Genomic DNA, 26,302 nt, shown 5'->3' with positions numbered 1-26,302 from the left:
TCATACTACGGTGTTGGGTTCATATACCAGGGATCATGGATCAGTTTGAATACATCAAAATACTTGAAGAATTTATGTTGCCGTATGCTGAAGAGGAAATTCCCCTGAAATGGGTGTTTCAACAAGACAATGACCGCCAACACACGAGTAAGCGAGCAACATCTTGGTTCCAGACAAAAGGATTGAGGTAATGGAGTGGCCAGCTCAATCCCCCGACCTCATCCCCATTGAAAATCTGTGGGGTGACATAAAAAATGCAATTTCTGAAGCAAAACCCAAAAATTCACAAGAACTTTTTTTTATTTTTTTTTTATCCTGCGCTGAAATACCTGTTTCGAGGTGCCAGAAGTTGGTTGACTTGATGCAACACAGATGCGCAGCAGTTACCAAAAACAATGGTTATGCAACTATATATTAGTTCAGTAATAAAGTGAAGTTAAATCTTGAAAAAATTGTCTTAACTTTATACAGTTTGAAGAGTTTTAAGATAAAATTGTCAACATTTTTTTGAACAGATTAATATTCCTTTTCTTTGCTTCCTGTAAAAGAATAACACAGACTTTGCTTATGCTTTGATTTGGAATTGAATGTGTAATGTTTCCACTACATAAAAAAAATTTGCAGTTTATAAAACATTTTTTAAAGCACTGCTATTTATTTGAACACAACTCTATGCGTGTGTGTGCGTGTGAGTGTGTGTCTGTCTGTGTGTGTGTGTGCATGTTTGTGTGTATTTGAGTGTAAGTGTGTGTGTATGTGAGTGTTAGTGTGTGCGTGCGTGTGTGCATGTTTGAGTGTAAGTGTGTGTGAGTGAGTGAGTGAGTGAGTGAGTGAGTGAGTGAGTGTGAGTGAGTGAGTGAGTGAGTGAGTGTGTGTGTGTGTGTGTGAGTGTGTGTGTGAGTGAGTGTGTGAGTGTGTGTGCGTGCATGCGAGTGTGTGTGTGTGTATGTGTGCGAGTGTGTGAGTGTGTGCGTGAGTGTGTGTGTATGTGTGTGTGCGCGTGTAAGTGTGTTTGTGAGTGTGCGTGTGTGTGTGTGTGTGAGTGTCTGTGTATGTGTGTGTGAGTGTGTGTGTGTATGTGTGTGAGTGTGTGTGTGAGTGAGTGAGTGTGTGAGTGTGTGTGTGTGAGTGTGTGCATGCGAGTGTGTGTGTGTGTATGTGTGCGAGTGTGTGAGTGTGTGCGTGAGTGTGTGTGTATGTGTGTGTGCGCGTGTAAGTGTGTTTGTGAGTGTGCGTGTGTGTGTGTGTGTGAGTGTCTGTGTATGTGTGTGTGAGTGTGTGTGTGTATGTGTGTGAGTGTGTGTGTGAGTGTGTGTGTTTGTGAGTGTGTGAGTGTGTGAGTGAGTGAGTGAGTGAGTGAGTGAGTGTGTGTGTGAGTGAGTGAGTGAGTGAGTGAGTGAGTGAGTGAGTGAGTGAGTGAGTGTGAGTGAGTGAGTGAGTGTGTGTGTGTGTGTGTGAGTGTGTGTGTGAGTGAGTGAGTGTGTGAGTGTGTGTGTGTGAGTGTGTGTGCGTGCATGCGAGTGTGTGTGTGTGTATGTGTGCGAGTGTGTGAGTGTGTGCGTGAGTGTGTGTGTATGTGCGCGTGTAAGTGTGTTTGTGAGTGTGCGTGTGCGTGTGTGTGTGAGTGTCTGTGTATGTGAGTGTGTGTGTGTATGTGTGTGAGTGTGTGTGTGAGTGTGTGTGTTTGTGAGTGTGTGAGTGAGTGAGTGAGTGAGTGTGTGAGTGTGTGTGAGTGAGTGTGTGTGCGTGCGTGCATGCGAGTGTGTGTGTGTGCGCGTGTGTGTGTGTGTTTGTGAGTGTGTATGTGTGTGTGTGTGTGCGCGTGTAAGTGTGTGTGTGTGTGTTTGTGAGTGTGTGTGTGTGTGTGTTTGTGAGTGTGTGTGTGTGTGTGCGCGTGTAAGTGTGTGTGCGTGTGTGTGAGTGTGGACGCAGGAAGGGGTTGAAGCAGTATGAGACATTCCTCTAAAATGCCATTCCCACCAAAAACCACAAGAGCAGCCAGCAATGGCTCAGACCTTCCACATTAAAAACAGAGGGAGAGAAAGAGAGAGGGATGAAAAAGAGAGAGGGAGGCTCCTGCGGTGGCGGAGCGATGCTGGCACTTGATTCCAGCAGACAAGCCACAGAGAGAGGGAGAGACGGAGAGAGGGAGAGAGAGAGAGACGGAGAGAGGGGGAGAGAGAGAAAGAGAGAGAAAGAGAGAGGGGGAGAGAGAGGGAGAGAGAGGGGGAGAGAGACGGGGAGAGAGAGAGAGAGAGAGGGAGAGAGACGGAGAGGGAGAGAAAGTTAGGGAGAGAGAAAGAGAGAGACCCACACGCTCAGTGACCCCACACCTCTGCACTGTTCCCCATTCAGTAGGGTCCGCCATGCAGGAACCCCCAATGTGCGTCCATCCCATCTCCCTCCCTTCTTTTCTCATTCACTCCATCATTCACCTGGCTGACCTCCCCCCTTCCCCAGGCGTCCCCAAGCACAAACACACAGCGCTGATGATCTGGCTCCCTCTAGTGGCCACACTGAGCATGGCATATTCTGCTGCAAAATTGAAAAATTGCGATCGTCATCTTCCATTTGCGTCCGGAATTACATACATGTGTTTTAAATATTTAATGTCAGTGCTAATTATAGGGGTAAAAGTCATTTCTTATTTCAACAACATGCAAAATAGTGGGACGAGATTTCAAAATGTGGTAATAATAATTTGTGAACGTTATTAAAAGTTCCACAACCAGGCACCTGTTTTTGTCAGTGCAGAAACCTGCCCACTAACTGTCCGCACTGAGCATCACATAACAGCTCGGTCATGCATGTGATTATCGTCTTTAAAACATATTCTCAACTGTTTTCTGCCTCTCACTGCCGCTGAGCAGGAAAACATGCACACGTGCTTTACTTCTTGTTTTTTTTCTAAAATATTTCAATATTGAAGACAAACAGAGCACATCAAGAATCTATTTTACATCAGAATAGGTCTGATTTCTTTGTCATTTTCTTACAGTAAACTATTTAAGATTTACTGAATGGATGTTAATGCACAGAGTGAACATATAGTGAATAACAATTTATCTTGTAACAAGATTATTGCCATTATCACAATGATAACCATCAGGGGCTCTCTCGCCCTGGGTCCTGACTGAATCAGGGGCTCTCTCGCCCTGGGTCCTGACTGAATCAGGGGCTCTCTCGCCCTGGGTCCTGACTGAATCAGGGGCTCTCTCTCCCTGGGTCCTGACTGAATCAGGGGCTCTCTCGCCCTGGGTCCTGACTGAATCAGGGGCTCTCTCTCCCTGGGTCCTGACTGAATCAGGGGCTCTCTCTCCCTGGGTCCTGACTGAATCAGGGGCTCTCTCGCCCTGGGTTCTGACTGAATCAGGGGCTCTCTCTCCCTGGGTCCTGACTGAATCAGGGGCTCTCTCGCCCTGGGTCCTGACTGAATCAGGGGCTCTCTCTCCCTGGGTCCTGACTGAATCAGGGGCTCTCTCGCCCTGGGTCCTGACTGAATCAGGGGCTCTCTCGCCCTGGGTCCTGACTGAATCAGGGGCTCTCTCGCCCTGGGTCCTGACTGAATCAGGGGCTCTCTCTCCCTGGGTCCTGACTGAATCAGGGGCTCTCTCGCCCTGGGTCCTGACTGAATCAGGGGCTCTCTCTCCCTGGGTCCTGACTGAATCAGGGGCTCTCTCTCCCTGGGTCCTGACTGAATCAGGGGCTCTCTCGCCCTGGGTCCTGACTGAATCAGGGGCTCTCTCGCCCTGGGTCCTGACTGAATCAGGGGCTCTCTCGCCCTGGGTCCTGACTGAATCAGGGGCTCTCTCTCCCTGGGTCCTGACTGAATCAGGGGCTCTCTCTCCCTGGGTCCTGAAGGGCTACAGGGACTCAGTTAGTTGTTACTCAGCACTTAATTGATCAATTAAGTATCGCCCCGTTTCTTGACACAAGCTTGAAAATTACATACCCTAAATAAAATGGTAACTATTTTGACTACTGGTATAAATCCTGGTGCCTCCCCTTTGGGATTAGTTTTTCAAGAGTCTGAATTACTCCAAGCAAATTCACAGAAGCCCAAACACAGTGAAAGTGGAAGTTTTTATTCTCACTGAAAATATTTTCTGTTTTTGAATGGATACAGATTATTGAGGTTCCATTGTGATACCAACTGCACCAGCCACAGCCATAGCACTGGACAAATCACCAAAAAAGAGCATTCTGCATAGTTTTTCTGAGCAGGTCGAGAAGATCATAAAAATCCTGATGAGACTTAATTGGTTAAAGCAGTCAATTATGCCTGGTTTCTGGGGTCTGGATCATGCATCTCACACTCCAGGCCTGGAGGGTCGCTGTGTCTGTAGTAGACCTGAGTAAAATGCATAATTGTTTTGGATTCAAACATTTTCAGTGCTCGGTTGATCTTGCCTGGTGCAATTCAGCAAACCAAGAAGACCAGAAGGTGGGGTTTGCACTTTTGACAGTATTCCATAGGTTACAATACACCAGACAAGCTCAGTAAAACATAGAAAAGTATTTAAATGAAACAATTATGTACTTGACTCTGTGTTTTTAACTCCAGTCCTGGAGGGCTTTTGCAATTTTTATTTGGAATCTATTTAATTTGGAAACACGGTTTGAAACAAGCTGGCCAGTGATTCAGTGATGCTTTAAATGCTGAAACACCGAAACCCAGCGTTGAGCTGCTCTGGGAACGGAGCATAACAGTCAGGCTACAGGAAGCGACTGAAGAGTCAGACACCGCGCTGAGAAGCAGCGCTTCTGAAGAGTCAGACACCGCGCTGAGAAGCAGCGCTTCTGAAGAGTCAGACACCGCTGAAGAGTCAGACACCGCGCTGAGAAGCAGCGCTTCTGAAGAGTCAGACACCGCGCTGAGAAGCAGCGCTTCTGAAGAGTCAGACACCGCTGAAGAGCCAGACACCGTGCTGAGAAGCAGTGCTTCTGAAGAGTCAGACACCACGCTGAGAAGCAGCGCTTCTGAAGAGTCAGACACCGCGGTGAGAAGCAGCGCTTCTGAAGAGTCAGACACCGCGCTGAGAAGCAGTGCTTCTGAAGAGTCAGACACCGCGCTGAGAAGCAGCGCTTCTGAAGAGTCAGACACCGCGCTGAGAAGCAGCGCTTCTGAAGAGTCAGACACCGCGCTGAGAAGCAGCGCTTCTGAAGAGTCAGACACCGCGCTGAGAAGCAGCGCTTCTGAAGAGTCAGACACCGCGCTGAGAAGCAGCGCTTCTGAAGAGTCAGACACCGCGCTGAGAAGCAGCGCTTCTGAAGAGTCAGACACCGCGCTGAGAAGCAGCGCTTCTGAAGAGTCAGACACCGCGCTGAGAAGCAGCGCTTCTGAAGAGTCAGACACCGTGGTGCGGGTGAGTAACGGGTGAGTAAAGGGCCCAGATGCTCGTACCGTTTCAGGTGGCTGAACATGAACCTCATAGTGTTGTGGTTGGGCGGCGGCAGGTTCAGAACCAGGCATTTCAGACGGTCCACTTTGTCCAGGTAGTCGGTCATCTCTGCAGCACAAGAACACACACACGGTAACATTTGACTAACTCCGTTTTTTCTCCGTTCTTACGCTTGTTTCAGTTGAGATTATTTGGATTAAATGCTTAAATTATGTGTAGGCAATTTTAAAATCACCGTCAGTGTAGCCGTTTCCTAAATATGGGGCAAAACTTCTTAAAACTTTGTCTGACAACACTTCCAGTGATGTCACTTAACGTGGTGGCTTGAATCTCCAGCCTGTGTTACCCAGAAGGTAATGGGCGCTCAAACGCATCGAGATGCAGTACTGCGCAAAAGTTTTAGGCAGGTGTGAAAAAATGCTGTAAAATAAGAATGCTTTCAAAAATAGAAATGTTAAGTTTTATTTGATCAATTAACAAAATGCATGAACAGAAGAAGTGAATGAACAGAAGAAAAATCTAAATCAAATCAATATTTGGTGTGACCACCCTTTGCCTTCAAAACAGCATCAATTCTTCTAGGTATACTTGCACACAGTTTTTGAAGGAACTTGGATTTAGGCAGCCTCAAATGCCTCTGTCTCTTCATGTAATCCCAGACAGACTCAATGATGTTGAGATCAGGGCTCTGTGGGGGCTATACCATCACTTCCAGGACTCCTTGTTCTTCTTTACGCTGAAGATAGTTCTTAATGAAATTGGCTGTATGTTTGGGGTCGCTGTCCTGCTGCAGAATAAATTTGGGGCCAATGAGATGCCTCCCTGATGGTATTGCATGATGGATAAGTATCTGCCTGTACTTCTCAGCACTGAGGAGACCATAAATTCTGACCAAATCCCCAACTCCATTTGCAGAAATGCAGCCCCAAACTTGCAAGGAACCTCCACCATGCTTCACTGTTGCCTGCAGACACTCATTCTTGTACCGCTCTCCAACCCTTCGGCGAACAAACTGCCTTCTGCTACAGCCAAATAGTTTATATTTTGACTCATCAGTCCAGAGAACCTGCTGCCATTTTTTTGCACCCCAGTTCCTGTGTTTTCATGCATAGTTGAGTCGCTTGGCATTGTTTCCACGTCGGAGGTATGGCTTTTTGGCCGCAATTCTTCCACTTCTGACCAGACTACGCACAGTAGATGGGTGTACCTGGGTCCCACTGGTTTCTGCCAATTCTGAGCTGATGGCCCTGCTGGACATCTTCCAATTGCGAAGGGAAGTAAGCATGATGTGTCGTTCATCTGCTGCAATCCTTGGCTGACCACTGCGTCTACGGTCCTCAACGTTGCCCGTTTCTTTGTGCTTCTTCAACAGAGCTTGGACAGCACATCTGAAAACCCCTGTCTGCCTTGAAATTTCTGCCTGGGAGAGACCTTGCTGATGCAGTATAACTACCTTGTGTCTTGTTGCTGTGCTCAGTCTTGCCATGGCGTATGACTTCTGACTTTAAACTGTCTTCAGCAACCTGACCTTGGAAGCAGAGTTTGGCGGCTCCTCACCCAGCTTTAGCCCTCCTACAGAGCTGTTTCTGTGTCCGGCACGGCTCCACCGCAGCCCTCAATGTCAGCTATCGCCATCAGCCGTCATGTTGACATTCTACCGGCTCCATTGCAGCCATCGCCATCATCAATAAATCTGACAGCCTACTGTTGTGTTTTGCTAGCTCACTTTACACTGGATGTCAACTTCACTCATTCGATTCAGCAACGATGCTCTGGTTCAGTTGTAACAAGCTAATTTTAGCCGCCCACTTTATAATTTGTATGGAGTTATAAGAAAACACAAGCAAAACTACATTTCTCATGAAAATCAATTCACTATACAGTGGAGCCTCTCGTTAATTACAGTGGAGCCTCTCGTTAATTACAGTGGAGCCTCTCGTTAATTACAGTGGAGTCGTTCCCTCAGCATCCGATGGCTGCAGTGGAGTCATGCCCTTAGAGGACGAGATTTTCGATGAAGAATGAATAAATACAACCTTAGTTTTGAGCTGGAATATACAGAGGAAGAATTGCATGAGCGAGAGACAGACAGTGGAGGACGCGGCAGCCGAAGCTAACCGCTTTCTAGCAGCTCTGACAGCTTAGCGTTATGTCCAGAAATCAAAGATATTGACCATTGGGAGAAGGGTATCTTTGATGTGCTGTAGAGACTACACACGATGGCAGCACGACTCTTACACCTCGTGGAGTACCCATTCAAATAGCCAACAATAAGCTGCTAGAAAGCTGTCTGCTTCGGCTGCCTTGTCCTCCACTGTCTGTCTCTCTTTGTCAAAATCTGTAGGTCATCCTGCAGGTCACTGGACGTTTTTGTTTTGAGAGGTTACAGCTACACAGACGGTGATTTTAAAAATGCCTACACACATAATTTACGCATTTAATACACATAAGATCAAGTGAAAATGCAGCAATGGTTAACCCCATTCCAAGTAGGCTGGATCCATTTCTGGTTTTCATTTCCAACTTAGTTATATAAAATAATTATCTGCGTAGTGTACATACATTAAGGTTCACTCCATTTAGGGTCACCAGAATGATCTTCAGTTGCCATCCCTGTTCCTGGTGATCTACCATCCTGTACGTTTCCACTCCAACCCGAACAAAGCACACCTCATTCAACAGCTAGAGATCTCACTGAGCTGCTAATTAGTAGAATCAGGTGTGCCAAATTAGAGTTGTAATGAAAACTAAGAGGACAGTAGATCTCCAGGAACTGGGCAGCCCTGTTTTAGATGATACATCTCAGATTATTCTAATTATTTGGTTTAATTAAGCAATTAAGAGCATAAGATGGCATGAAATCCAGAACTGTTACCCCAACAATCATGGGGGCTCACAGCGCTTTGTGGGACATAGTGACTGAGACTCAGTCTGCCCAACAGTGCTAAAAACAAACCTGCCCCCCAGGAAACGATTCCAGTATCACACACACACACACACACACTACACACTACACACTACACACACTCACACACACACACACACTACACACACACACACACACACTACACACTACACACACTCACATACACACACACACACACACACACACACACACACACTACACACACTCACACACACACACTCACACACACACACACACACTACACACTACACACACTCACACACACACACTCACACACACACACACACACTACACACGCTCACTCACACACACACTCACTCATACACACTCATACACTCACACACTACACACACACTCATACACACTACACACACACCACACACACACACACACACACACACTCACTCATACACACTCATACACTCAAACGCACACACTACACACACCACACACACACATTCACTCATACACACTCATACACTCACACACTACACACACACTCATACACACTACACACACACCACACACACACTCACTCATACACACTCATACACTCAAACGCACACACTACACACACCACACACACACATTCACTCATACACACTCATACACTCACACGCACACACTACACACACACTCATACACACTACACACACACCACACACACACACACACTCACTCATACACACTCATACACTCAAACGCACACACTACACACACCACACACACACATTCACTCATACACACTCATACACTCAAACGCACACACTACACACACCACACACACACATTCACTCATACACACTCATACACACACACCACACACACACACACACACACTCACTCATACACACTCAAACGCACACACTACACAGACCAAACACACACTCACTCATACACACTCATACACTCAAACGCACACACTACACACACACATTCACTCATACACACTCATACACTCACACACACACACTACACACACACCACACACACACATTCACTCATACACACTCATACACTCACACGCACACACTACACACACACCACACACACACATTCACTCATACACACTCATACACTCACACACACACACACTACACACACACACCACACACACACATTCACTCATTCACACTCATACACTCACACACTACACACACACCACACACACACATTCACTCATACACACTCATACACTCACACACACACACTACACACACACACACACACACACTCACTCATACACACTCATACACTCAAACGCACACACTACACACACACACCACACACACACACACACTCACTCATACACACTCATACACTCAAACGCACACACTACACACACCACACACACACATTCACTCATACACACTCATACACTCAAACGCACACACTACACACACCACACACACACATTCACTCATACACTCATACACTCACACGCACACACTACACACACACCACACACACACATTCACTCATACACACTCATACACTCACACACTACACACACACCACACACACACTACACACACCACACACACACATTCACTCATACACACTCATACACTAACACGCACACACTACACACACCACACACACACACACACACACACACACACACTCACTCATACACACTCATACACTCAAACGCACACACTACACACACACCACACACACACACACACTCACTCATACACACTCATACACTCAAACGCACACACTACACACACCACACACACACATTCACTCATACACACTCATACACTCACACGCACACACTACACACACACCACACACACACACACTCATACACACTCATACACTCACATACACACACTACACACACACACACACACACACATACTCACTGACGGTCTCCACGATGTCAGTGAAGAATCCGTATGGCACCAGTGGTTCTGGAAGCTCACGGAAAAAGAGCTTGAGTGCCCCCGTGATGACATGAACATCCTCCCACTGACTGTCCTCCAGATCCAGCTTCTCCTCTGAGAGAGAGAGGGAGAGGGGGAGGAAGGGGGAGAGGGAGGGAGAGAGAGAGGGAGAGAGGGAGAGAGAGGGAGAGGGAGGGAGAGAGAGAGGGGGAGGGGGAGAGAGGGAGAGAGGGGGAGAGGGAGGGAGAGAGAGAGGGGGAGGGGGAGGGGGAGAGAGGGAGAGACGGAGAGGGCCAGACAGGAGTCAGAGAGAATGGAGGAAGAGAAAAATTGACGGACAGGATGGATTAAAAATAAACCGGAAGAAGAGAAATAAAAGAAGAGAGTAGAAGGATAAAAGAAGAGAGTAGAAGGATAAAAGAAGAGTAGAAGGATAAAAGAAGAGAGTAGAAGGATAGTGGGAAGATTGAAAGTTGAAGGTGGAAGATTGAAGGGGGACAAGAGAAAGAGAGAGAACAAATAATCAGTGAAATTTCTCAACAACTCAAAAAAAGACAAGCAACAGCCACACATGGAGCCGCAACCAGAAGGAACACTGCTGAGAAAGAGGAAGAGAGGGAGAAATAGCATCAGAGAAACACGCCAAACAGAAATACACACACACACACGCATACACACACCTATGCTCGATTTCTCAGCCTTCCCGGAGGGTCACCTGACTGCGCTCTGACTGCGTTCAACCAATCAGAGCTGCACAGCCTGTAACTCCACCCAACCAGAACACGCTAAAGTCCTCACAAGCCTGTAACTCCACCCAATCAGAACACGCTAAAGTCCTCACAAGCCTGTAATCCCACCCAATCAGAACACGCTAAAGTCCTCACAAGCCTGTAACCCCACCCAATCAGAACACATTAAAGTTTCACCCCATAACAGTGATGAAAATACCAAATCTTTGGTTTTCAGCTGATGTTACATTTCCAGGGGATTTACCTTTTTTAAATTTTATTGTTATTTGTGTGCAAATAACAATAATAAAAGAACTGCAGGCTTGTCCACTGAAGGAGCCACTATTTTGTAAAGAGTGATAATTAAAGAACCAAAGAAAACAAATACTGTGGTATTTACCCCTGCTAAATGAATTTCTCCCTCTATGGGTGATACTGAAGCCAACTGTGTGTAGTCCTTTTTTATCATGAAAGCAACATAAAAAGTGCTTATACCGCCCTCTAGGACAGAATTTGGTATTGTTCTTTCATAAACCATTGAACATTGAATTAATGCTTGAACAAAGCTGTACGAATGAACTTCTCAGAGGTTAGTCGACTACTTTAGTTTATGGCACTTCACTGAAATGCCACTTCATTCCACCTTATTGTAAAGTGATTTCAGGATTCCCTCTCCACCTGTGGACGTCTCATGTTGAGAAGCTTGAGTTAAGCAGGCAGAAGATTTCAGTTCCAGATGAACTTTCAGCAGCGTAAAACAGGCACCACACTGCACACTGAGCATTGACCACATCACCAGTGTAGGAAAGAACGGTGGTTAAGAAGGAGAGCATTTTGCAGAACAAGTTTCCAAAGCAAACAGCGAATGCAGTATCGTGAGAACGAACACCACATATTGCGGACAGCAAGCGTAACTTTTGGTGTGTGTTAGCATCAAAATTGGGTCAAATAGACTATTTCTGCAACTCCAAGATAATCTTCAGGTCAATATGTTACCAATATAGTCATAAGAATGATTACTGTAGATTCAAAGAACACTCCTCAAAGTCCTTTACAAGAACAAGAGAGACAAAAGGGCTTGAACTCTAACAAAAAGATTAAATGCAATGCAGAAGACACTATACAATGAATAATTTTTGTTTTCATAATTGGGGAAGTTGTCTTTTTGTAAAAAAAAAAGGAAAAGAAACCAGCACAAAGGCTCATTGTATGTGAATTCACTATTTGGCCTCAGTTTGATAGACACATGTGCGTGCAGGTTTGCTATAGACACAGGTGTGTGCAGGTTTGCTATAGACACAGGTGTGTGCAGGTTTGCGATAGACACAGATAGGCAGTGTTTTCAGGCCCAAGCAGAGCACTCTCTGGCTGTCTGTCTGTCTGCCTCTACCTTGCACCAGCTCCTTGGGGAAGAGATATCGTCCATCGCTGGTCACCGCTCTCTCTGCAAGAACCCACAGGTGTTTACACATGCAATTCTGCTCACCGCCACCAGGGGGGAACAAAGTGCAGTTTGTCAAATACGCTTGCGTTCTTTGCACTTGCAATCTAGATAATACGTACACTAGCTAGTACATGTTTCATGGTATACAAGAGTGCAAGTACATTTTGAAAATTGGTGGCTGTTACTTTCAGTGAAATTCACTGGGAATGAATGGTGCATTGATATATCCCTGAAATTCTGGGTCTTATGAAGTGCCGAAGTGTAAATTCAGGGATGTTGGTATGTACTTCAAATTTATATACTTGTGGTTCGGAATGCACTTATGACAAACAAAATGGTGACCGCACTTGTTATGAGGACTAGCTGGTATGCAAGTATACGTGACTAAACACAGCTGCAGTGTCTGTTAAACCCTCTTTTCCCTCTTATACTGTGTATATGTCATCTCACCGTGGTCCACCATGAAGCGCAGCTTCTGAATGACGGCCAGATTCCCGCTCACTCGATAGATCCCATCCGTCTCCAGGCCTGGAACGCACAGTCATCACCGTGGTTACCGCAGGGATGTCTGATCGTATCCGAAAAGCTTTCCGTTTTAGCCCAGTATCTTTATTGGAATGTTTTTCTTCAAAATTCAAAGTCAGTGCTCTAGAACTCAGTGCTTTCAGTTACCAGTAGTGACTGTTACATCAGCATGAGAATGTTGTGGCCAATCAGTAGCACTAATTACCAGGGCTGGATTTCTATTGGAGGGCCAGAGTTGATGATCCCTGCCTTAAAGGCTTAAGCTTAGTGGTAAATGAAAAAACATCCCTGCTGTTGGGCACGTTGAGTAAGGGCCTTAACCCAAAAACTGCTCCAAGGGCTTCATCCTTGTTCTCTCTTGCCCCTCTCTGGCAGTCCTGGGTAAATAAGGGACTAAACCCCTCCTGTGCATGGAGCAGGACGGGACAGCGAGAGCCTCACCTCTCCTCTCCACAGCCTCCGTGCACATCCTGACGAAGCGCGGGACAGTGCTCTTCTCCCTCTCACACAGGGTCTCCAAACGGCACCCAAACACCTGGTCTGTGCTCAGAGATCACACCACACAAACCCCACCACTTCATTTCCATTTCTGTGTACTTATACAGGAATAAAAAACAATGTTTAAAAGACAAGCAGATATTTTGGGGCCAAATTCAGACATTCTAGTTTTCAATGTATTGGAAATTAAAGAGCAGAAGAGGGGGGTTTTAGCTGCATGACTGATTCAGTAATATGTGTGTGTGTGTTTTAGCTGCATGACTGATTCAGTAATATGTGTGTGTGTGTTTTAGCTGCATGACTGATTCAGTAATATGTGTGTGTGTGTTTTAGCTGCATGACTGATTCAGTAATATGTGTGTGTGTGTTTTAGCTGCATGACTGATTCGGTAATAGATGTGTGTGTGTTTTAGCTGCATGACTGATTCAGTAATATATGTGTGTGTGTTTTAGCTGCATGACTGATTCAGTAATATGTGTGTGTGTTTTAGCTGCATGACTGATTCAGTAATATATGTGTGTGTGTTTTAGCTGCATGACTGATTCAGTAATATGTGTGTGTGTTTTAGCTGCATGACTGATTCAGTAATAGATGTGTGTGTGTTTCAGCTGCATGACTGATTCAGTAATGTGTGTGTGTGTTTTAGCTGCATGACTGATTCAGTAATAGATGTGTGTGTGTTTTAGCTGCATGACTGATTCAGTAATATATGTGTGTGTGTTTTAGCTGCATGACTGATTCAGTAATATGTGTGTGTGTGTTTTAGCTGCATGACTGATTCAGTAATATGTGTGTGTGTGTTTTAGCTGCATGACTGATTCAGTAATAGATGTGTGTGTGTTTTAGCTGCATGACTGATTCAGTAATATATGTGTGTGTGTTTTAGCTGCATGACTGATTCAGTAATATGTGTGTGTGTGTTTTAGCTGCATGACTGATTCAGTAATATATGCGTGTGTGTTTTAGCTGCATTACTGATTCAGTAATAGATGTGTGTGTTTTAGCTACATTACTGATTCAGTAATAGATGTGTGTGTTTTAGCTACATTACTGATTCAGTAATATATGTGTGTGTTTTAGCTACATTACTGATTCAGTAACAGATGTGTGTGTGTTTTAGCTGCATGACTGATTCAGTAATAGATCTGTGTGTTGGGAATGTTCAAATGGACTGGTGGGTGTAAAGAGGTGAAAAAATTAATTCTTGTCATAGTTGTTTTTGGAACATGGGACAGGATTGTGCAATGGATCTAGTGGTGATTGCATTTCCTGGGAATGTGTGGACACGCACACACACACACACACGCACGCACGCAAGCACGCCGCACGAACACACGCACGCACACACACACACACACACACACACGCACACACACACACAGATGTTTAGGGTGTGATTGGCTGAGAGTAAGCAGTGTGAGACTGTAATTGGCTGAGAGTAAGCAGTGCGAGACTGTGATTGGCTGAGAGTAGGCAATGTGAGACTGTGATTGGCTGAGAGTAAGCAGTGTGATACTGATTGGATGAGAGTAAGCAGCGTGAGACTGTGATTGGTAGATAGTCGTCCTGGAGAAGCTGTGATTGGCTGAGAGCAGCTCACCCTTGATAAGCCCTTTCGCCTGCAGAGCCTGCAGAGGAGGCCTCTTCAGAATGAGCTTCTTCAGACGGCTCCGTACCCTCTTTTTCTCCGAGCTCTCCAGACTGGAGCTGGAGCGAGGGACCACTGCACAGAGAGAGAGAGAGAGAGGGAGAGAGAGAGGGAGGGAGAGTGAGAGGGAGGGATAGAGGGAGAGAGGGAGAGAGAGGGAGAGGGAGTGAGAGAGAGAGAGAGAGGGAGAGAGAGGGAGGGAGAGAGAGGGAGAGGGAGGGAGAGAGAGGGAGAGAGGGAGAGAGAGGGAGAGGGAGGGAGAGTGAGAGGGAGGGAGAGAGGGAGGGAGAGTGAGAGAGAGAGAAGGAGGGGGAGGGGGGAGGGGGGAGGGAGAGAGAGACAGAGAGAGAGGGAGAGGGAGAGAGAGAGAGGGAGAGAGAGGTAGAGAGAGAGGGAGAGAGAGAGAGAAGGAGGGGGGAGGGATAGAGAGAGGGAGAGAGAGAGAGCGGGGCAGAGCGAGAGTGAGAAAAGAAGGGAGGGAGAGAGGGAAAAGGGGGGAAGGTGAACCACTGAACAGGAATTACAGCAGAACTTGTATTTGCTGGAGCAATACTTCCAGAACTGGGCCCTAACAGTACATTTGAAAAAGACAAAGATTATGATCTTCCAAAAGAAGAGGTATGTCTTAACAATAGGAAGCGCTGCCCAAGAACACGAAGCTTGACTACCTTGGTTAGATTAGTGCATCAGTGCATGTGGCTATCATGCATGAATGGGTGTAACGCCCCTGCCTGCTGCTTCTCTTCATCATCCATAATCTGTATCCAATATCCAATGAATGAAAATGCTCTTAAAAATGTTAATGTTACGGTCGGTATCTGTGTAGTCGAGTCAGTATCCTATATGTAGGCCTACTGTCTGTATCAAAAAACAGAAAACTATCTTGGCGTGTGCCGCCTTGTGTGTCGCCCCACACCCCTCAGGATTCAACTCATCAAACCAAAAAAACACTTCCTAAAAAAAAACACTTCCCTAAATTCCATCTCGTGTCCTTATGTTGGGCGGGACCCACTTTCAATGGCCAAAAAAAAGCTGGTATTGTTTATATCTCAGATGGGCCAAACTACAACTCAAAAATATGATGTTTTTCACAAATAATAAGATAAAGCTATTTTGGCTCCAACAGGGAGCTTTGCCCTGGTAGTGAATGCATAAAAAAGGCCCACAGGGCTTTCCATGCAATCAAACTAAAAGTCTATAAAATCAACATCCTCATGAGAATCATCCATCCCGTGATGCTCTATAGGAGCATACTGCCGTGCCCGGGGGGCTACTGGCAGAGCCCCACCCCCACTGGGATTCAAACCTGCAACCACACGGTTATGGTTACCTGCCCCATGTGCAGTCCACATAAACATGCCCTGTGTCCTGCCAGGATTTACATACAATATAAAGAACAAGTTCAATGTTGAGATCGACAGAGAGGGGTGGATGTGGGACACAGAGGGGTGGATGTGGGACACAGAGGGGTGGATGTGGGACACAGAGGGGTGGATGTGGGACACAGAGAGGGGTGGATGTGGGACACAGAGGGGTGGATGTGGGACACAGAGGGGTGGATGTGGGACACAGAGGGGTGGATGTGGGACACAGAGGGGTGGATGTGGGACACAGAGAGGGGTGGATGTGGGACACAGAGGGGTGAGAGGGGTGGATGTGGGACACAGAGGGGTGGATGTGGGACACAGAGGGGTGAGAGGGGTGGATGTGGGACACAGAGGGGTGGATGTGGGACACAGAGAGGGGTGGATGTGGGACACAGAGGGGTGGATGTGGGACACAGAGAGGGGTGGATGTGGGACACAGAGGGGTGGATGTGGGACACAGAGAGGGGTGGATGTGGGACACAGAGGGGTGGATGTGGGAGAGACTCACGAGAAGGCTTGCGCCCAGGAGTATCGTCCTCATCCCCGCTGTGATCCGGCATCTCCACACTGCCGGCCCGCCTCAGAGAGTTAGAGTACAGCAACACGTTATCCAGGGGGTTATCACGGTCCTGAAACACACACACACACGCACACACACGCGTATACACACGCACACACACACATGCGCACACACAAACACACACGCACGCACACACACGTGTATACACACACGCACGCACACACGCACGCACACACACACATACACACACGCACACGCATACACACACAAATACACACACACACACACACATACACACACACACGCACACACACACACACACACAGAGTACAGCAACACGTTATCCAGGGTGGTTATCACGGTCCTGAAACACACACACACATGTATACACACACACGCACACACACACACACGTGTATACACAGACACACACACTCACCAGCCGGTGTATGACGCTCTGGATGGTGCTGTACCACTCCTTAATCACAGACTCGGTCTCCGACTGCAGCAGGAACTCATTCCCCGTCACTGTCCGCAACTACACACAGCAGGGTTATAAACCTCTACTCAAACACTACACATCTTACATACACAACCCCCTAACCCAACTAACCCCTAACCCAACTACACACAGCAGGGTTATAAACCTCTACTCAAACACTACACATCTTACATACACAACCCCCTAACCCAACTAACCCCTAACCCAACTACACACAGCAGGGTTATAAACCTCTACTCAAACACTACACATCTTACATACACAACCCCCTAACCCAACTAACCCCTAACCCAACTACACACAGCGGGGTTATAAACCTCTACTCAAACACTAAACATCTTACATACACAACCCCCTAACCCAACTAACCCCCAACCCAACTACACACAGCAGGGCTATAAACCTCTACTCAAACACTAAACATCTTACATACACAACCCCCTAACCCAACTAACCCCTAACCCAACTACACACAGCAGGGTTATAAACCTCTACTCAAACACTAAACATCTTACATACACAATCCCCTAATCCAACTAACCCCTAACCCAACTACACACAGCGGGGTTATAAACCTCTACTCAAACACTAAACATCTTACATACACAACCCCCTAACCCAACTACACACAGCAAGGTTATAAACCTCTATTCAAACACTAAACATCTTACATACACAACCCCCTAACCCAACTAACCCCTAACCCAACTACACACAGCAGGGTTATAAACCTCTACTCAAACACTAAACATCTTATATACACAACCCCCTAACCCAACTAACCCCTAACCCAACTACACACAGCAGGGTTATAAACCTCTACTCAAACACTAAACATCTTATATACACAATCCCCTAACCCAACTAACCCCTAACCCCTAACCCAACTACACACAGCAGGGTTATAAACCTCTACTCAAACACTAAACATCTTACATACACAACCCCCTAACCCAACTATCCCCCAGCCCGTAACCCAACTAACCCCCCCAACCCCTAACCCAACTAACCCCCCAACCCCTAACCCAACTACACACAGCAGGGGCCATGGGTTAGCACTTAAAATTACATTACATTAATGGCACTTGGCAGACGCTCTTATCCAGAGCGACATACAGTTGATTAGACTAAGCAGGAGACAATCCTCCCCTGGAGCAATGCAGGGTTAAGGGCCTGGCTCAAAGGCTCAACGGCTGTGCAGATCTTATTGTGGCTACACTGGAATTAGAACCACCGACCTTGCGTGTCCCAGTCAGTTACCTTAACCACTAACCATTTTATATACACAACCCCCTAACCAAACAAACTAAACAGGAACCAAGAGTGACCACTTTACAAGCCTCTTCCAAAGCACAAAACATTTAAAAGACACAAGCCCCTAACCCATCAAAACACCAGGAGCCAAGGGTGGCCATTTCAGAAACCTCTTTCCAAACACAAAACACCAAAACATGCTACTCCTCTACCATTTTTATCCAAAACTAATAACTCATAATTCAATCTTAAAAACAAAACAGCAAAAGGAAGCTCATTCAGTCTTATGGTCTGTGTGTCATACTGTAATGTTAAACTGAGATTGCATTCTCTAGTTTTTATCCTAACAAAACAGACAGTTACCCACAATGGATGCCTTGTTCTATAATATGTCATAACAACTGTGCAAAACCAAATGCTACCAAAATGCTGAAATAAGCAACCTGAAACATATTTATGGACATATGTACAGTTGTGTTCAAAATAATAGCAGTCCAACATGACTTACTAGATCAATCACTGTTTTTGGTAGAAAATATATTACTACATGGCAAATAATTTACCAGTAGGTGTAGTAGAGTCATAGAAAACCAACAGACCCAACATTCATGATACACTTGCTCCTGAGTCTGTGTAATTGAATAATTAATTGAAAAAGGCGTGTTCAAAATAATAGCAGTGTGGGGTTCAATTAGTGAGGTCATTCATTCTGTGAAAAAACAGGTGTGAATCAGGTGGCCCTTATTTAAGGATGAAGCCAGCACATGTTTGCATGCATTTCTCTCTGAAAACCTGAGAAAAATGGGTCGTTCCAGACATTGTTCAAAACCTTCATTGTTCAAGACCTTAATCCGATTGAAAACTTGTGGGGTGACATCAAAAATGCTGTTTCTGAGGCAAAACCAAGAAATGCAGAGGAATTGTGGAATGTTGTCAAATCATCCTGGACTGAAATACCTGTTCATAGGTGCCAGAAGTTGGTCGATTCCATGCAACACAGATGTGAAGCAGTTCTCAGAAACCGTGGTTATACAACTAAATATTAGTTTAGTGATTCACAGGAATGCTAAATCCTGAAGATTTTTCAGTTTATACAGTAAATATTTGAGTTTGTAAAGAAAAATGCAGACACTGCTATTTTTTTGAACAGCCCAATATTCATTTTTCTTCATTTTCTGTAAAGTAATGAAAAAATTGACTCAGTTTTGATTTAGGATATAATGTGCAGTGTTCCCAATGCATCAAAATAAAAACTATTTTAAGGATTTTGAGCTTTACTCACGTTTTTAAACACACTGCTATTATTTTGAACACAACTGTACGTGTTCGCATGCCTTGGATAATTCTTAACATGAACCACAAGCTCAGGCCCCTACATTTTTCTTTAAATGAACAAGCAGTTATGATTTCAACAAGGGGCCGGCAAACAGCTAACTGAACCGTTTCAGAAATGAATGTGTGACTCTCGGTCTTCCGGAGTTACCGACAGAGAAGGAAACGTAGTGCTTGAGAAATTATTTTGTAATCACTCAATATCCCTCATATAAAGAGGAACAAAATTTCACAGAGAGATTTTTAATATGCAGGACAGTGGTTTATCATTGAGTGTATTTTATTGTGTGTTGTGTTTAATGTGCTGGACAGTGGTTATCTGTGAGTGTGTTTTACTGTGTGCTGGACAGTGGTTGATCTGTGAGTGTATTTCACTGTGTGCTGTGTTTGTGTTCTTTTGTGGACTCACCTTGAACACATTCTTCTTACTGGACAGATCATTGGCCCAGTGTAGCTTTGCACCTCTAAGATCCACACTGCTCTCTGGCCTGCTGTTTCCAGGTTTCTGCATCACACACACACACACACACACACACACTTTAATTTACATTACTTTATTTTTTTCACTTGACACTTATAACCAGAGTGACTTACACACTTATCCCAAAATGTACACAGCTCAATATTTACTGATGCAATTCAATTATATATTATAACATTACTGCACATACTTATTGCATTACATACATCACTGTTTGGAGAACATCACTGTTAGTCTCAGGAATACAGACGTGCAACATCACCAAGGCACCAGAGTGCCTTCCCAAGGGAGGTCTGGGAATCAAACTGACAACCTTGGAATGGCAAGCCCTGTTCCAAAACCATTATGTTACACGGCTGTGACTATATGTTATCATTTTGGAAAAACATTTGCAATCTATCACTTTTGAATGGATTCATATTCATTTGTACTTAATATTTAGTTTTTTGGCTTCAATAGTAACACAAGCAGGTACCACAGCTTAATGAAACATTATTGTTATTTACCAGTCGTCACAGATATTTTTCCTGATAAAACCAATCTGTGGTTAGTAATGTAATTGCAGTCCTACCCAGCTGGAGGGTGTCTGGGACTTGGGGTCCTTGAAGAAGACCAGGCTGTTTCCCACCAACACCACCCATGAGGGGTTCCAGTTCTTCCTACAACACACCAGCACACACACACACACACACACACACACCGTGAGAATGCACCATACTGACACACTCACACACCAGCATACACACCGTGAGAATGCACCATACTGACACACTCACACACCAGCACACACCATAAGAACACAATGCATCGACACACTCACACACTCACCATAAGAACGCAACACACTCACACACACACCATAAGAACGCAACGCACCGACACACTCACACACCAGCACACACACCATAAGAATGCACCACACCGACACACTCACACACCAGCACACACACCATAAGAACGCACCACACCGACACACTCACACACCAGCACACACACACACACACTCACTCACACCGTAAGAACACCCAATGCAGACACACACACTCACACACACAGTCACACCGTGAGAACACCCAATGCAGACACACTCACACACACATACACACCGTAAGAACACCCAATGCAGACACACTCACACACACACACATACACACACACACCGTAAGAACACCCAATGCAGACACACTCACACACACACACACACATACACACACACACACACACACCGTAAGAACACCCAATGCAGACACACACACACACACACAGTAAGAACACCCAATGCAGACACACTCACACACACACACACACACACACACCGACACACACAGTAAGAACACCCAATGTAGACACACACTGGTAAACACACAACATCAGAACACAGTGGTGCACTCACTGGTAAAGAAACACACTCCTCATACACACAGACCCACTGAACATAAACAGACCCACAGAACATAAACAGACCCACTGAACATAAACAGACCCACTGAACATAAACAGACCCACAGAACATAAACAGACCCACAGAACATAAACAGACCCACTGAACATAAACAGACCCACAGAACATAAACAGACCCACTGAACATAAACAGACCCACTGAACATAAACAGACCCACAGAACATAAACAGACCCACTGAACATAAACAGACCCACTGAACATAAACAGACCCACAGAACATAAACAGACCCACTGAACATAAACAGACCTACAGAACATAAACAGACCCACTGAACATAAACAGACCCACAGAACATGAACAGACCCACAGAACATAAACAGACCCACAGAACATAAACAGACCCACTGAACATAAACAGACCTACAGAACATAAACAGACCCACTGAACATAAACAGACCCACAGAACATGAACAGACCCACAGAACATGAACAGACCTACAGAACATAAACAGACCCACTGAACATAAACAGACCCACAGAACATAAACAGACCTACAGAACATAAACAGACCCACAGAACATAAACAGACCCACTGAACATAAACAGACCCACTGAACATAAACAGACCCACAGAACATAAACAGACCCACTGAACATAAACAGACCTACAGAACATAAACAGACCCACTGAACATAAACAGACCCACAGAACATGAACAGACCTACAGAACATAAACAGACCCACTGAACATAAACAGACCCACAGAACATAAACAGACCCACTGAACATAAACAGACCCACTGAACATAAAAACATAAACAGACCCACAGAACATGAACAGACCCACAGAACATAAACAGACCTACAGACAGTGACACACTGCCTCCATCTTTAATGTCTCAGTCATTTCTTCAGTTAGGAAATGGATCCTGCGTTATGAAATCATAATACAAACAAACACTGGGGCACGACCTCACAACCCGATTATCAGGAACTTGAACCGAAAGTTCAGTTACCTCAACTTCCTGCCCCCTTCGGCAATCTTGGTTTTGTTCAGGAGGCCAGCCTTCTCCAGCTCCTGTGAGCACAGTCAGAACACGTTGCTCTGGTAACCATCACAATATTCCAACAGTGCCACACCGGGGTCCAGTACCTCTTTGTTTTGGATTCAAATACTTTTCTACGCTTTACTGAGCTCTCAAAAAGAGCAAACCTCGCCTTATGGTTCTCTATGTTCGATCAACTGCACCTGGCAAGTTTATTATTATTATTACTTTATTATTATTAAGCGTTAATATTCATACTGTAATCATAATCAGAGTACTCCATTATAAATTATAATAATTAATTGTCATCATGCCCTGGAATAGTAATACTCCTGTAGAATGTTAATAATCTCTTCTGCAGATGCCTGAAACTGGTCACTAATCAAATAGTGAAATTGTGTAAAACAGTAATGCGTACTGAATGTTGGTGATATTGGTGAGTAGATGCTTGTGTAAGCATAACCAGATAGCAGTAAACTCCCAGTTTCCCAGCAGGTGAAAGGGTGAGGGTATTTGACCTACTGCTGCTCTGGAGGGTAAGATCAGGGTAGGGTTGCACTGAGGGGAAAAAATCTGTAAGCGGGGGGTATGTGTGTGCACAAGTGTGTGTGTGTGTGTTTCTGTGTGTGTGAGTCAGAGACAATAGGTGTGTATGTGTGTGTGTATATATGTGTAAATTTGTGCATATCTATGTGTGTGTACATGCCTATGTACATATGTGAGAGTGTGTGTGTGTGTGTGTGTGTGTGTTTGTGTGTATAATCTTCTCACCGGGGTGCTGCTCTCTGAACTGAAGGGGGAGGGGGGGTCCACACAGGTCACATGACAGGGCAGGTCCCTGCACTGCTGGCCGGGGGGGGGGGGGGGGGGGGGGGGGGGGGGGGACAGGGACATGCAGGGTGTTAGATTCGGACACACAGATCCCCCCCATCACCCTGGGCCTGGTTGCCCGGGCGACCGTTACCTTGGTGCCCGGCGTCGCTGACAGGATCATGGAGTGGGAGTGGCTGAAGGCGGGGGCGGAGTTACGGGCCGGGGCGTGGCCCGAGCCATAGGAGGCGCTGCTGAGCGCGTCAGATGAGGCAGCACGCTGCATGCTCTGAGGAACAGGGAAACAGCCAATCAGGGACAGCTTCACAACGCACAGCGCCTCTCAGAACACACCCATTACCATGGACAGAGAATACAAGTGCCCCCATCCCATCTGAAGCATTGGCATTGGCACACTCAGCACTCCTACTCAGCATCAGGGCCCTATAAGTATATATATACATACATATATATATATATATACATATATACATACATATATATAGCCCATAAGCACTCAATCACTATCAGCAAATTCATTTGTCTGTTTCTGATCCCACAACCAATATTTTTCACATGTGCATAATTGTTTTAATGTTATTGTGTGAGGCACAGCCCTGTACTATTGTGAGGCACAGCCCTGTACTTCTGTGCTACTGTACACTACAGCCCTGTACTACTGTACACTACAGCCCTGTGATACTGTACACTACAGCCCTGTACTGTACTACTGTACACTACAGCCCTGTACTGTACTACTGTACACTAGTCCTGTGCTACTGTACACTACAGCACTGTGCTACTGTAAACTAGAGCCCTGTGCTGTGCTACTGTACACTACAGCCCTGTACTGTGCTACTGTACACTACAGCCCTGTACTACTGTACACTACAGCCCTGTACTACTGTACACTACACTACAGCCCTGTGATACTGTACACTACAGCCCTGTACTACTGTACACTACACTACAGCCCTGTGATACTGTACACTACAGCCCTGTACTGTACTACTGTACACTACACTACAGCACTGTGCTACTGTACACTACAGCCCTGTACTACTGTAAACTAGAGCCCTGTGCTGTGCTACTGTACACTACAGCACTGTGCTACTGTACACTAGAGCACTGTGCTGTGCTACTGTACACTACAGCACTGTGCTACTGTACACTACAGCACTGTGCTACTGTACACTACAGCATAGCTTTGTTACATTTGCAAAGTGTGATTACACTAAATGGGCCGCACTGCATTTTCACTTTATATTATTTCTTTCATTTGGATTTAGTGACACAGGTAGGCCCAGATTAATCGAGCACAGAAAAGTATTTGAATCCAGAACAATTACGTATTTGACCCAGGTCACACCCCTTCAAATACATTCATAAGATGCATCAAATTGGAGTGATTTCACGCGATGTTAAGATGGCGTTAGCGTGTCCACAGCTAAGGCGCGCACAGTGATGTAGTGTCGCAGTCCCGGCAGGGAGAGCAGATGGTCGGGCGCGGTGTCATCCCCACCGCCTGGGCGACCTCAGCCAAAAAAAGACACAGAGGTGACTGTGCCAAACTCCACAGTCTGCGATCTCGCACTGAGCCCCCAGTCTGCGATCTCGCACTGAGCCCCCTCACAAACTGCCATACCTCAAATGCCCCGCTTTCACAGGCTAACCAGCACTTCCTTCCTGTCTTGGCTTCACACAGAATTTGCTGTAGCAATGGCTACACCAACGATGCCACGACCCCTACCGGTCAATGAGAGCCTCAGACCCAAAGGGCTGAAGACATTCCAAAGCAATCGCTCTCCATATTTTAACCTTCATTTACAAACAGCGCTTCAGTTGGCCTGGGAACTACTGTAGTCAAGGTAAAATATCACAAGAGTCAAGTAGGGTACTGTGTTGGATTATAGAGCACACATGTTCAACGAGAGGCTAATCTTTAGCCACTTTTTCAGTGCTGAATGAAGAATCAAAATCATTTCTGCTTCCCGTGTGATCATGGGAAGGTCATTCTGAAGTTTTTCAGCTTGCATGATGCCATGCTAGCAGCCCTACAGTGGGAGTCCAGCTACTGGTATTAATCCTGCTGTCTGTTTGAAAGTCCACAACCCACCAGTCTCAGCTCCCAGCCACTGTCAGCATCCTGGCCACGTTCGGTAAAGTCAGGAGAGAGCTGCAACAGACAAGTGCAAGAACATCTCATCAACATGCAAATTTACCTCAACCAATCACCAACACAGCTGTATCTCAACCAATCAGAAACATACAGATTTATCTTAACCAAACACCAACACACAGATTTATCTCAACCAATCACAAACATACATATTTATCTTAACCAATCACCAATACACAGATTTATTTCAACCAATCGCAAACATACAGATTTATCTTAACCAATCAGTAACACACAGATTTATCTCAACCAATCACAAACATACATATTTATCTTAACCAATCAGCAACACACAGATTTATCTCAATCAATCACCATAATACAGATGTATCTCACCCA

At 45.6% G+C, this 26,302-nt stretch overlaps 1 protein-coding gene across 1 annotated transcript in view; it reads right to left on the bottom strand.

The window, feature by feature from the left end:
- Positions 1 to 26,302, bottom strand: part of arhgap9 (Rho GTPase activating protein 9) — a 43,603-nt gene that overhangs the window by 4,230 nt on the left and 13,071 nt on the right. The window contains exons 5-18 of the mRNA XM_061218987.1: positions 25,901 to 25,960; positions 23,939 to 24,073; positions 23,746 to 23,817; positions 22,945 to 23,006; positions 21,092 to 21,179; positions 20,449 to 20,544; positions 17,391 to 17,489; positions 16,940 to 17,060; positions 15,017 to 15,139; positions 13,359 to 13,457; positions 12,843 to 12,920; positions 12,339 to 12,392; positions 10,200 to 10,334; positions 5,405 to 5,510 (exon numbers count right to left, since the gene is read on the bottom strand). Of these exons, the coding sequence (XP_061074971.1) occupies positions 5,405 to 5,510; positions 10,200 to 10,334; positions 12,339 to 12,392; positions 12,843 to 12,920; positions 13,359 to 13,457; positions 15,017 to 15,139; positions 16,940 to 17,060; positions 17,391 to 17,489; positions 20,449 to 20,544; positions 21,092 to 21,179; positions 22,945 to 23,006; positions 23,746 to 23,817; positions 23,939 to 24,073; positions 25,901 to 25,960 (1,328 nt within the window). The remainder of the gene's footprint in view (positions 1 to 5,404; positions 5,511 to 10,199; positions 10,335 to 12,338; positions 12,393 to 12,842; positions 12,921 to 13,358; positions 13,458 to 15,016; positions 15,140 to 16,939; positions 17,061 to 17,390; positions 17,490 to 20,448; positions 20,545 to 21,091; positions 21,180 to 22,944; positions 23,007 to 23,745; positions 23,818 to 23,938; positions 24,074 to 25,900; positions 25,961 to 26,302) is intronic.

Source organism: Conger conger, chromosome 14 (genome assembly GCF_963514075.1).
Source record: "Conger conger chromosome 14, fConCon1.1, whole genome shotgun sequence".
Classification (NCBI taxonomy): Eukaryota; Metazoa; Chordata; class Actinopteri; order Anguilliformes; family Congridae; genus Conger; species Conger conger.
This window is presented reverse-complemented; position numbering and strand designations above follow the sequence as displayed.